This window comes from Amphiura filiformis, chromosome 14 (assembly GCF_039555335.1).
Source record: "Amphiura filiformis chromosome 14, Afil_fr2py, whole genome shotgun sequence".
Classification (NCBI taxonomy): domain Eukaryota; kingdom Metazoa; phylum Echinodermata; class Ophiuroidea; order Amphilepidida; family Amphiuridae; genus Amphiura; species Amphiura filiformis.
The window spans coordinates 47,749,457-47,764,195 of NC_092641.1; the positions used below are offsets into that span (position 1 = coordinate 47,749,457).

Below are 14,739 nucleotides of genomic sequence, written 5' to 3' on the forward strand. Positions count from 1 at the left end.
TGATTCTTTGCATAATTTCCTTACATAAAAATGTGTACTTTTTAGTGTATTTGCAATCATTACTAAATAGAGATTAACAGGGAAAAATACTGCCTCTAGAAATGGAAGTAGACTATAGAGAATGTGTAGGGGTTGCTACAGTGCTTTAACCAGAGCACATGAGCTTCCCATCTTTTTTCCATAAACAGTTCTAACAACAGTCACTACATTGGGGAATTTGCACGAGTAATTGGTCTGACACTGTTTGCTCTTGTTTGCCCATGTTTTAGGGAAAATGTAATTGCCTAATGCAAAATTGTGCTTTTGTTATGTAGTTTAGAAAATTGTCTTCTGAAAAATTTAATTGTTTTCATTATTGGAAAACAAATTTTAAAATGGCACTAATTTGAAGAAAGGGCTACTTATTTTTTTTACATTTTTTAGACACCATGGAAAAGACAAATAAAATCCTTCAGCACATATCTCACTTTAATAAATACATGTATTTAGCTATCAATTGACTTTTTTTACCTTACCAATTTTGCAAAAAATAAAAATTTATCATGTATGGTTTCTCTTTGGTGCCAATCCTGGTGTTGATTCTTTTTTGCACCATTTTGGAGCAATCAATCAATAACAAAATGGTGAGCAAAATTTAAGTAGGAATGTTTACTACAGTAAAAACCTCATAACAAAATCTGATATAAGGAAATTCCTGTTATAAAGAAGTATTTTTCTTCATTGTTATATATCCTTTATAACACACTAAACACCTCAACAAAGTAACTCCACAGTCACTGCAGGGGTTACAATTTTTAATCCGATCGTCGCATGATGACATAATTTATATAGACTGTTAGGGAATATTCTTAGGCCCATTTTGATACCAGATTTGCCACAGAAGACTGTAAATTAGCAACAATTGACAGCAGATTAGGAAAAATGATGCAATTTAAAAAGCTGCAACTTTATAGACCTGCACCCTATAAAGCTGCAACTTTATAGGGTGGACATTGGCAATTGTGGCCAAACACATGTGTAGTAACTGGCCCATGTCCACCGTTGTACCATCTGATGACCATACCCGCACAAAGCGTGGGTCAATCAATTTCAATGTTAAATGTGTGGATGAAAAGATGTGAAATAGGACTATTGAATTCTAACAAGGTTATTATAGGGTCAATGCAGGTACAGCTTTGTTGAAAGCTTGCATGTTCAAAGCAGTACGCAATTGACTTTTCAAACCAGTGGATTTTTTTTTTTGCTGCATAAAACCTGTATGCGTTTACAATTAAAAACCAAATGAATGTGTTGGTGATTCCATTTTCACAAATGCTGTCTCAAATGATGAGCAAAACGCTAATGTAAAATCTCACACACAAACTTCCTATTGGAATTGATTGACCTGGGCTTTGAGCGGCTACTGTGCAAAAATCAACAAAGGCCAATTACTGCATTATGTGATCAGCCATGCTCAGCAGTTTCCACTGCGTGATCTACTGAAGTTATAGCTTTTTAAATTGCATCATTTTTCATAAACCGCTGCCAATCATTGATAACTTACCGTCTTTGGTAGCAAAATGTGCCTAAGAATATTTTCCCCGAAGTTCTATATAAATTATGTCATCATACGATGATTGTAATCAAAGTTGTGACCCCTCCTATGACTGTGGAGTTACTTTTTTTCGGTGTTTATTTTAAGAACCCTGATATAATGAAATTTGGATATGAAGAACTAATTTCTCTGTCCCTTGCAACTTTGTTATTACAAGTTTCATCTGTACTAATATTTATTTACACTGTTGCCAAATTTATAGCCATTTTAATCTGGCCTTTGAATGATGGTAGGTGAAGATAAGAATAAACGCAAAAAACATGGCTTCTTAGCAGTATAGCCATTTTGCTTTTTATCTGTGAAATTATAATAACTTGATGACCTCCCTGAATCGTTTGGAAGCTCTTTTTCCTGAGGTAACATCAGATGCATGCGCTTAACAGTTGTAAATGCTAAAATAAAGAATGCGAAATCGAGGATTGGTTAATAAGAATTCACACCAAAGAGAACCCATTACATAGAGACCCATTTGTCTGCCCTTAAGGGTGATAATTAACAGGAAAAAACTAAGATGTATGGAAGTCAATTTGTCCTTGCAGTTCAGTAGTACCATGGAAAAAAGAGATCTTATCTCTTTTTTCCATGGTAGTACGGGGTATCACTTATTGCATTGTTTGTTTTCCTCCAACAGTAACGGAGAAACACAACTTACAGCTGACCAGAAGAAGCACTAAAGTGTTTACATTCACAGCTATTTTCCAAATCCTTTCCCTGTCTAAGGCACCAAGGAAGCATCTATAAACAATGTATATTTGTCAGCTGGTCACCTACGATGGCCAGGGTCGAACCATAGTTATTGAATAACATACTTTAATAGTACTAGTACTTGTAGTAGTACCTCCAAATATGCTTTCATCACAACTCCGCCATAATCTGAAACTATACATTGTGAATACCAAAGGTGTTTCCACTTACCAGGTGACCAACAATGGAATTCCGTAATTGGGAGTTTGCCGAGTCTACCCTCACAATTCCAAATACATTTTCTGTGAATATGATTATGGTTGTCCGGGAATAGTTGTATGTGCTATTAAATGCTATTTATGCATGTTAAACTTTTGCAAGTTCAATTATCTCGACAACAACCATGAAAGAGTTTTGTACAACATGCACAATGGCTGGCATACAGAACTATACATCATTTGCTATATACAGGCTGTTCCCCGAAAACTGATGCCCTGTTTCGGGCTTGCTATGAGACAAGTTAAGGCATATAATTTATTACAATATTTTACAGAGAAGATTCCAGCTTTTAGCTGAACTTTATTTGGTTGAAAACTGTCATTGCAATCAAACGTTATGATATAAAGGAAATAAATTTCAACATTTCATTTGGGAAAAAAATCGTAAACCAGTCCTGCATGCATTTCAATGGTAAAAGTGGCCCAAACAAGATTTTGACGTTCATATCTAATTTGTTCCAAACATCTATTTAACTTTAATGCCTAACAAGTGTAAAATTTGAGTGTTAGTTTTGTTGGGGACAGTCTGTATAGACCCTATTGACTACGCCGCCATGTTGGTGGAAAATTAAGTTTGCGTGGCAGACGCAGCAACTGTCAATAGGGTCTATAGTACAATTTCCATTTAAAATATAAAAAGTGATGGAGGGATTTACAAGAATACAATGTAGTTTGGTTACTCATCTTTGCCATGTAAAGATTTTTGATACTCTGTTTTTGCTTCAACATTAAATGTTAAATAAAAAGTTTTGAATTTTGCATAAGTTATGTCACAATTTGTATTTATTATTTTGAATTGAGACCTGGGATAAAAATTTAGAAAGTGTCCTTTCTAATGCAACAGAAAACTATAGTATATGGTCAGTTACAACTTTATTTCAAATATCATTTCTCAACCGCTTTTATTCTGAAATTATCATTTCTGGGACATGCAAGTCTCAGATGGAATAGGTTTTTTGGTTAGGGGGAGAGACAACCATTTAGAATAGAAATAGTCAAAGGAGTAGGCCCTAACCCTTCAGAATTAAAAACCTCTGAATTTCTAAAGACTAGCATATTGGAGAAATGTCCGATTTAAATCAAAACCTTCCATTAGAGAAATTAACAAAACAGTTTGAAGAAATTACACACTGTAATATCAAACTGTCTCCACCCTATCAGGTTGATATTCTTTTACTGGTATTGGCCTGTGAAGCAGAACTATTTCCTGTTATTCATCAGATTGCTGGATGGGACAGGTTTCCGGAATGAACTGGTAATTTGTTATTTGGCATTTTAATCACAACAAAACACAGGAACAACCCAGTTCTGTAAACAAAGTGAAGGCATTTTAATACTTGTGTAAGGATAGTTCACACTTTCAAAAGCCTTGTGGAACATTTTTTCCTTGTGGAGCATTCATGTTTTGTATCAACATTATCTGCATAAGGTTATCCACATAGAAACTCAAAACATTTAGATAATTTCACAATATGCAAATCAGTTACTGGTTCTGGAATGGCTATTTAAATTTAAGAGGTGTTATAAACAGCCTTATGGAGTACTAGCCACTTGGTTTAAATAACCTTTCCAGAACCAATAACTAATTTGCATTTTGTGAAATTATCTAGCCAATCTCAAATTTGGTACCGCCAAATATACCATTGTTAATCAGATATTCAACCTGTATACCTTGTGGGATGTTCAATTTCTTACACAAAGTGTGTAAACTTGTATACAATATTATATATAACAGAGAAAAGGATCTATGTAATACATAACAATCGTTTAAAGACACTAGCGACAATTTGAAAAATCAAAAATCATCAAAAATTCTGATTTTTGCATTTTTGTTGCATTTTTGTAATGGTTGTATGTGTGCTAACTTACCCTGCAAGTGATATGTCTGAAAACTTAGGTACACTGTCAATTTGTATCATCAGGGGTTATTATTGTCCATCGAGTATAATAGTAATTAATTGCACACAAATGACTGGAGCTTTGAATGTTACAATACATGCTGTGTTCAATCTTTTTGGTTATTTTTTTCACACAAAACATATTCAGTGGCAATTGTACATACATATGCCTCAATTAACATTATTTATAACAAATTTTAATGTTTTTAGATGTTTGGTGGAATTGCTAATAGAGCCTTTAAATTGTTAAAATGAGATTACCAGGGATAAAAGGGTTAATCATGTACATTAAACCCAACTGACTTGCTCCAAACATTAATGTAATTGATAAGTCTCCACAAGGTATTATTATAACATTAAGGCCTTACAAGTGAGGTAAGTAAACTGTGATTGGCTAAATAATTTCACAATATGCAAATTAGTTACTTGCTCCATAAGGAATTGTTAAACCTAAGACTCCATAAGGCTGATTCATAAGGGTGGATTGGACGCATGAAATGTCTCCACAACAATAGGCTCCATTAGGTATTGAGTTCGCGTATGTGTGAGCTGTATGAGTGTGAGTGTGAGATTTTGCCTCAACAAGTGCAATTAATTTCTTTGAGTAATTTTTGGTGTTTTTATGTATATTTTATATGTGTTTTTTTATGTCTTTTAATGTAAACAATGCAAATGTAATATTTCATGTAATTTGGCCTACGGGCCACGAATTTGAAATAAATTTAATCTGAATCTGAATCTGAATCTGATAGACTGTTTTGAAAATTAATTTTAACTGTGTATTTTTTTCTTCTAGATTGTGGCCGGAGTTCAATAGAACAACATTACGGTAAGAACATTTAATAGATTAATTGGGTTTGTTCATCAAAAACATTTTATATTTTTATGGGCACTGATAAAAGCAGGTCAACAGTTGTACTTTGCAAAATAAATTATGAAGAGAAAGCATAATTATGAAATGTTGAAGACGAGCAGACTTATGAAACTTTGAAAGCCGATCCTACTCCAAATAAAATGATAAACGCAAGTACGCAACTTACTTATACTTACGCTGAGATTCGGGGCCCATGGACAAGGAGCAGTGCAGGGGCTCTTTTAACACTCGAAAATGACATCTTAATTCAAAAGTTTTAAAAAAAGTCTATAAAATTAAATTAAATTTTTAAAAAAAGCCGCATTACGCATTCATGTTTGAAACTGCCATGGGCTTTGAAACATAACAATTGTTTTCTTTAGCCTTATTGTCATTATTATTGTTTCTTTAATTGATACTTCTGTCTGTGTTATTGTCTTTCTAAACAGGCCTTACATATTCAAGCTTCTTCCACTAAGTAGGACGCTTCATGCATTCTACAAACAAGGCGAAAAAGACAACTATCGTGGGTCACCAAAATATAATGACATGTTGCTGTACCCTGATCCTTCATCCGGGATACGTCAATTCAACACATGCGCTGTTGTCGGAAATGGCGGGATTCTCAAGAACAGTCACTGTGGAAACGAAATTGATGGAATGGACTTTGTTCTTCGATTTAATATGGCTACACTAAAGGGATACACAGATGATGTTGGATTAAAAACTACCATAATGAGCATGAACAAGGAAGGACTAGGTTGGGTGATTGGCAATTTGACAAATGGAACTGATTTACGTAGTAAAACTAGTGTCCAAGAAAGGTTGTATTCTTTACCCAAAAATACAATTCTTTGGCATTGTAAACGTACAAAGTTAAGTCAGACCTATTTACGGGCAATGTATGATATATTGAATGGAACTAATCATCAACATAACGAACTACGTTTAGCATTTGCAGCTTCCGACATAGTCAAGCCGGTAAAAAAGTGAGCATGCAAATATAAATTAGATCAAATAATTTTTGTTCTATTGTTGTAGAGTAGCGTTTTATTTTGTTGTTTCTTTTTAGCATGTTTAGTATTACTATTATGCAGGGAGGCCACATTAAACTGTGCTGGTAGCCTGGTTGTGTTCGTGGTAGGGGTGGTGCTCGTGTTGGAGGGGATATGGTGGTGGTGGTGATGGAGGTGGTGTTGATGGTGTGGTGCCGATGGTGGTGGTGGAGATGGTGGTGGTTGTGCTGGTGGTGGTGGTGGTGGTGGTGGTGGTGATGGAGGTAGCTGTGCTGGTGATGGTGATGGTGGTGGTGGTGGAGGTGGTTGTGCTGGTGGAGGTGGTGATGGAGATGTTTATGGGGGTGCTGGTGGAGATGGTGGTGGTTGTGCTGGTGGCATAGGGCCTGCACTTTGGCTCGTTTTTTGCAGGTTTACATGGTCCAATAATCACAAGATGACTGACATGTGGTAACAAAGGAAGCAGTCACTGCAATTTGATTATGTCCCATATGATTGGCCATTCTAGACACCCCTGTGAATATACTATAGCGGCCTTTTCAAAATATAATACCTGTTTGCTTGACTGCATTGACAATACCCGGGAACAATACACACAGTATATGCATTGGACAAACTTTTTACAACAAGCATGATTAAAGTGACGATGTGACCTCCAGATTTATACATTTGATTGAATGGATTGTAGGCTACTGCGCCGTGATTACGGTGAAGGACACCGGTTCAAATCCTTTGTTTGGAGCCAATCGATAAAAGCATGCAGGGCCTCTATACGCCTATACCCAAAGAGGTTTTAAATAGAAATAGAGTCGCAATAGATTATATAATCTTTTGTTCGTTTGATGCCGATTAGAAGTTGCGACAGGCTATTCATAAAAGTGGTACCATTGTTTCGAATAAAGGGTTCCGCCATTAAATTGGTCACTGATCCGGCATCATATTAACGCTCTACACAACAGGCGAGTATCAATAAGTGACCACACTACAGTCATGTGTAAGGGCAGTCATGTGTAAAGTGGTACCATTGTACTCATGTATTCCAAATGTGTGCTTGTGTGGGTCTGAAGACTATAAAGAGGCTTTAGCTGTCGATGCAATCATCTTTACCACCCACCTGACGATAGGTGTTTCATTTAAATAAATTGAATGCTCTTGGTGATCGATTACACATTAGAATGTATGAAGGCTGCCATTTCCAGTCCATATACATTATCTATATTACACCGTATAATGGTAATCGCTATACGTATACATGTAAGTATAAGTATAGGCCTATAAAGGTTGTTTTTAAGAAATTTCCATTTAATTTTATTTTAAGAAGGAGATTGGTATAGAAATAGTGGCGTATCCAAAGAGGGGAGGGGTTGGGGAGGGACAGATTCACCTCTGTGAGAAGTCTTGGGAGGGGGGAGGAGGAAGAGGAGAGAAGAGGATATGGAGAATGAGAAAAGGCTGGAGGAAGGGATAATAAAAACAAGTAGATAAATAGAAATATAAGGAATGGGATGGGAGTGAGAGGGGGAGGGTGACAGTGGCCAATGAGAGCGAGGGAGTGATAAAATGTAGGCCTAGGAAAGAATAAGTACGGAAAAGAAAGGAATGATGAATACATTTAATAATAATTATTAGGCCTATATAATAACTAAACACATAACAGCACTGGGCAGCCATTCGACGATGTCAATGCCTTTATTCGTTACGTAATTAAAACGCCCAGTCAGATGTATTTCACACCTACCAAACACAACTCACCCAATTTCGCAAACTGGACGTTGAATGTACACTCTCATGAATATTGATTGGCAACATTTTCCAATATGTCAGCGCTCTAATCGGAAACAATAGAACAATAGACCCTGCAGCGCGTTGCCTATACCCATGTACAGTTTATCCCTTACATAACCTATGTCTTGAATACGCTGGCAAAGTTATGTAATAATCGGATTGATACTATATCAGACTATATAGCAGTAGGTAAAAACAAGTTTTGAGTAATCCGCGCTACAAAGTCCCATTCAGTGATCCCAGAGAAAGTGAAAAAAAAAAATCAAATTGTTACGTTTATAAATTTTTAATGAAAAACAAATGGCAAAAAAACAAAACAGGAAAACGACAGTATTGACGAAGTTGAAGCCCGATTCAAATATATGTAGGCCTAGCTAATTTATATACTGTCAGTACCGGTATATAAATTACAGACTCACGTAAATGCATTATTTTTTGTCTTAGACACACGGCTTTCGGCTGAACCACTATACTAGCAAGCCATGTTAGCACATCTATGACAATGACGAAAGGTACAAAATCAGCCATAGGCCTTTTATGACCTTTGACATTCTTTTGTGGCTAGTGACATGGTCTTTCAATTCACGCCGAGTGTCCTTGACAGGTTTGACTATGCTTCAGTAGTCATGAAAGAATTCAAAAGATAACCTCTGCCCCAATAATCCCAAGCAATTGTCTGAAACTGCTCCTCGGATCATAAGAACTCAGTCCTCAAATGATAGTCATAATAATGTCCAAAATATAAAAATTACTGACTATCATTGAAGACTGAGTTCCGCAGTCTAGTATCCAAAATCTGAATTTGGATGATTTTTACGATCGTCGGGATGAAAAAAAAAATCAAAAAAATCACTGAATGGGCCTTTAGTTCCCCCACTCCTTTCCCTGGCAATATAAATCAAAGAAAAATAAAGAAAAAAAATAAATAAAACAAGAAAAGAAAAAAAAAGACAAAGAAAATTAACCAAATTAAGGGATCGGGAATGAGCGTTTTGAGCGTTTCGATAGTATTTTTGTGGGACATGAGAGCACATCAGACATATCGAATTGCATTCTGAATACGAAGAATGTCTTTCTGATATCAAATAAATTTCATTGTTTGAAATTCACGATATAATACAAATTTTATGACAAATTATTAAAATTTGATATTTTTCACATTTTTGATATATAACAGTCCTCGAAGTAAATATCATAAATCTAATGATATATTCTTAAACAGTCCCTGGCATACCATACATGTATAGGCCTATAGTAAATTAGTCTGCTTTATCTGTTTTGTGCTGTTTAAGCAAATTTAAACATAATTTCCATACAATGTAAGCTTTTACTGTCAGATATGTCCCCTTTTAATTTTGAGCAGAACAAGTGAGGTAAAGCACAGAAAATTGGAATTTACTACTACTAGCGCCAATAAATGTTATACGATTGTAAAGCGGTACGATCCTCTGGGTGTGTGTGTGTGGGGAGGGGGTGCGTGTGTGTGTCCTGCACGCGTATTTTTTTCTGCAACTATAACGGGACGCAATACGATACCGGTATGTTATAAGAATCAAACTTACAAGAAAGATGGCTCTTGTCAAATCCTACAATTCGGTCACAGAAAATATGCATATTTGCATTAAATTTTTAATTAATTGACATAATTGATTAATTAATAAATGTATTATTTAATGATTTACCATAATTCCAAACATGTCAAACAATATGTCAAATTAAAGCTAATGAAATGCTTTATAAATTGGTCAGAGCACATTTTGCAGAATGCATTTAGTATTTTAGTTACATGATTCCAAACATTCAATTCCAATTTTTTACTATACACGCATAGGAGCTGTACTTTTAGAATCCGCGCCTAATCAATAATAATAGTCTTTCACTCCATTGTCAAAGTACTGTGCTCCCTGTAGCATTATGTGAGTGTGATGGTTTTGTAGCAGATGACAGTGCTCATTCAAGCCTGTCAAGGTCAGTTAGTAGCCACTTGCTGAATGGATGGCCATTATCAGCTATCAAAGAGATGCCTTGTGCAGCTGCCAATCACAGTAGAGGTTTGATAACATTTTGTTAAAACCCAAATGTGATATAAGGACAAAGCTGTGCATGTTGGTACTTAATTGTTTGGATTCTTATGTTGAAATTCCCTTGTATTAGTATTTTTATGTGTAGTGTATATTGTTCATAAATTATATAGCTTTTAAATTTTGGGCATTTTTGCTCTGTTGCACTGTACCATTAAGGAATTTGAGCAAATCAATTACCGACACAAGCAGGTATACAGTGTATTATTTTATTTTTTATTTCGTATCTCAGGAGCACAGCTCACTTGGTAAGGCATCAGAATTTGGTACACGAGCGCTTCGAACTTTAAATCGCAAGGTGGTGAGTTCGAGCCTCATCACGGTCACATTAATTTTATAAACCAAATATTGTTCGAACTTTTCATATTTGTTTTTCTTTTATTGTTTCTTTTCTTTGTCTTTTTTTTTCTTGTTTTATTTATTTTTTTTCTTTATTTTTCTTTGATTCATATTGCCAGGGTAAGGAGAGGTGGGAACTAACGGCCCATTCAGATCAGTCATTTTTACATCCGGACGATCGTAATCATCAAAATTCAGATTTTGATCTAGACTGCGGAACTCAGTCTTCAATGATATACTCAGTAATAATCTTTTGGTCATTATATGACTATCATCATTTGACGACTGAGTTCTTATGATACATCATCCGAAGAGCAGTTTCAGACAATTGCTTGGGATTGTTGGGGCAGAGGTTATCTTTTGAATTCTTTCATGACCACTGAAGCAGAGTCAAACCTGTCAAGGACACTCGGCGTGAATTGAACTGACCATGTCACAAAAGAATGTCAAAGGTCATAAAACATCAATTTGGTGTCTTCTGCTAGTGGTTCAGCCGAAAGCCGCGTAGGCCTATTTAAGACAAAAAGAATGCATTTATGTGAATCTGTAATTTATATATAAATTAGCTACATGTAGGCCTATTTGAATGGGGCTTCAACTTCGTCGATACTGCCGTTTTCTTGGGTTTTTTGCCAATTTTTTTCATTAAATTTTTGTATAAAAGTAACAATTTGATTTTTTTTTTCACTTTCGCTGGGATCACTGAATGGGGCTTTGCAACGCGATATATTCAAAACTTGTATTCACCTACTGTTATAGCATTAATCCGATTATTACACAATTTCGCCAGCGTATTCAAGACATCCAATGCAAATAATCACCTAGATTATGACGTAGCATACCGTAAATATGGCGGAGTACTCAAATTCATTCAACAAAAGCATGATTACAAGCTATTGCAATCTACCGCGACAGCTCGTCTCACACACATAACAAATGCACTATACGATCAAATAGGTTGACGACAACGTTTGATTGAATGCACCGCATTGCGCCATGATTACGATGAAGGACACCGGTTCAAATCCTTTGTATGGAGCCAATCAATAATTTCACGCACATCCTCTATTATTGCCCAATTATTGCCAAATGATTGCACACTGTAAAAGAGCTATTGTTGTAATGTTTGATGAATACAGATAAAGCAGACAGATTTACTACATGTGGTACATGGGAATGTGTGTGAGTCGAGTATTACCTAATTATAATAGGGGCGTATCCAAAAATGAATTCACGCCCCTTTCAAATGTCGAGCCAAAGTGCAGGCCCTATGCGTTGGTGCTGGTGGAGGTGGTGGTGGTGGTGATGGTGATGGAGGTGGTGGTGATGGTGATGGAGGTGGCTGTCCTGGTGGTGGTGGTGCGGCATGGAGGTGGTGCTGATGGAGATGGTGCTGGTGGTTCATTGACATTAAAATATCTCTTTTACCCGCGAACTCGGGGAGGTGACCCTATAGCAGCGATGGCATACTATGGTATGTATATGGGGTGTGCGCTGGCTGCTGTAAATGGCCTGGCTGCTTTGCGCAATCCCTGTTTGCTTTTGAGAGAAATAACTGACATTAAAGGGAGTCTTCGGCAAACATAACATTATGCTTTATATGTTAGAAAAATAATTATTAAGCGCGAATCACGTGGTTTTATTTAATAAAACAAACTAATATTGACCATAAAAACGAATAAAAATAGTCGGCTCTCAACACGCGATATTCAAAATTCAAAATTACTTCGAGGACTGTTAAATATCAAAAATGTCAATTTTTTTATCATTTCCCATAAAATGTGTATTATATATCACGAATTTCAAAAAATCAAAATTATTTGATGTCAGAAGCGGGGTCAGAAGAACACTCTTCGTATCCAGAATGCAATTTGAATTCTGATGTGCTCTCATGTCCTATAAAAATGCTGTCCAAACGCTTATACTCCACCCTAAAGCTTCCATTGGATAATAAAACAATTTATATTTCTGTAATATCCGTTGGCTGAATTCCGAATGGACGTAATACCGAGCAAAACTCTGTATGCATTATTATCCATAGCCCCGAATCCTGACCAAACCCCGTACTCAAACCCATTTTTTTAAAACAAATAATGTCCCTTTTGAATAATACCCGTTTTCTTATTTCGCCATGATCCCATAACGGACTGCCCCCTATCCGGAGGACTTCCATATATTGGTACGCGTCATGTGCCTGTTGAGACCCCCTTGGCAAATCTGCCCCCCAATGACCCCTCTTTTTTCATCAGCTGACACCCAATGACCTTTTTTTCAAATCTGCCACCCAATGACCCCCTTTTTCATCTGCTTTACACCAAATTTGCACATTTTTGATCGCTTCGCGCGCATTTTGAACAAATTTTACATTTTTGTAGTAATTTAGCTGCAAAATTGCTAATTATTTTGGAAATTTCTGCCCAGAAAGTTACTTTTCACTGTCAATGACGACCAATTTTTTAGCGTTTCACCACTGAATGACCCCATTTTCTTGGAAGCCCCACTGAATGACCCCCTTTTTCGACACAAATCGCCACCGATAGACCCCTTCACTGCAAAAATTGTGTCTAGCATGTAGACATGTCTTCAGAAGACATGTCTTAATTTAGCGTCTTTGTGCAAGTCACATATCATAACCACATATCTTGTGGTTATTCATGACTTATGCATATGAGTCATGTCTAGTTTAGAGACATAGGGAATTGCGATAAGACACGACTCGAAGCATTGGTGACTTGTTAGAAGTCACTTATTCAATAATTTGTCTTTAATTAGGACATGAAGTAAGACATGACCCATTCTGATCCTATAATTAAGACATGACTTAAGGCTAGCTACATACTTTGTTGATGTCTTGTAGCTAGTCATGTCTTGGATAAGGACATAGCTCAAAGTCCTGTCCTTCCACAAGCCATGTCTCCATGCAAGACATGACTTGCATAAGGACATGGCTAAAAAGTGGCTTCAAAGTCGCGTCTTAAAATAGTGTCCTCAGGTAAGGCACAATTTTTGCAGTGTAGTTTTGTACTCCGGTACGTCACTTATATTCGAGTGCCCCCTCCGGCCCCTATCATCTCCCTGTCCCTCTCTCCCTATGTTTAACGCTCTCTTTTGCTATTTGATTCTCATTATTTCAGTGTCTGGAGGGATATTCCCCAGCCAACAAGTGGACTAATTGGCTTCACATTTGCTGCCGCTCTTTGCAACAAAATCACCGTCTACGGATTCTATCCATTTTACCGGGATGAGAACAATAACCCTGTGTCTAATCATTACTATGAAACTACAAAATTCAACTTCACGTCAGATACAAATCACACATATCATCACGAATATTTCTTATTAAAACACTTGAACAGAACTGGTGCAATAAGGTTGGTAACATCCCATTGTAGCTATGGTGAGAAATTACAATAACCAGGGATATAACGCTTATGTAATTAAATTGGAAAGAGTCATAAAAGTGAATCATTGGGCTATTCCATTAGAACTCCACACTACCGCTGTGGAAGATTTAGCTAAAGTCTTCCACAGAGGGAGTAGAAGTTTTAAATAGAATAGACAATTGGGTAACTTTCATTGAAATACACACTCCAGTTGTGGAAGATATAGGTAAAGCCATTTTACAGGGGGTGGGGTATGGGTTTCAAAATGATTAACTCTGATCAATTACATTTGAAAAAGACACCCCCCCTGCGGAAGATATTTCCAAAATCTTCCACAGGGGTAGTGTGGATTTCAACTGGAATAGCCCATTTTAAACAGGTTGGTATAAATTGGTTGGTATCTACTCACTATTCCATTCACAACCCAGTCTTCGCTCTTACGCCTATTCTCGGTCACACGCCTATTCTCGGTCAGTTAGTGTATTGAACAAACGCGGACGATCGTTGCTTTAATTTCAGCCGTGTCTTCCGAACGAATCATTTAGCCGTACCGGTGCTGCAGGTTTTGTGACTTTTTTCGCTCAGGTACACCTGAGTGAATATATACATTCAGTTTAGACCTTGAAATAAAATTTGACCCTTGAACCTAAGTAGCTCTAAGTCGAGCTTCTTTTGCAAATGCTCTTGCTTTGTAATCACTAAAAATATTTTGTAGAATAATGCATGGTATCTCAGTAATAGAAATGCACTAAATGCAGACTACTGCCAGCTCCTAAAATAACCTCACTCCTCATGACATAGTTCATAAATATATGCAGCAGTGAGATT

At 36.5% G+C, this 14,739-nt stretch overlaps 1 protein-coding gene across 3 annotated transcripts in view; it reads left to right on the forward strand.

Moving 5' to 3' along the window:
- Positions 1–14,404, forward strand: part of LOC140169060 (alpha-2,8-sialyltransferase 8B-like) — a 132,223-nt gene extending 117,819 nt beyond the window's left edge. For 2 of the 3 annotated variants that reach the window (XM_072192340.1, XM_072192341.1), the window contains exons 2-4: positions 5,251–5,283; positions 5,757–6,296; positions 13,663–14,404. In XM_072192340.1, coding sequence (XP_072048441.1) covers positions 5,251–5,283; positions 5,757–6,296; positions 13,663–13,942 — 853 coding nt within the window. In that variant the 3' untranslated portion in view covers positions 13,943–14,404. The remainder of the gene's footprint in view (positions 1–5,250; positions 5,284–5,756; positions 6,297–13,662) is intronic. The other variant, XM_072192342.1, reaches the window with a different exon arrangement.
- The last annotated feature ends 335 nt before the right edge of the window (positions 14,405–14,739 follow it).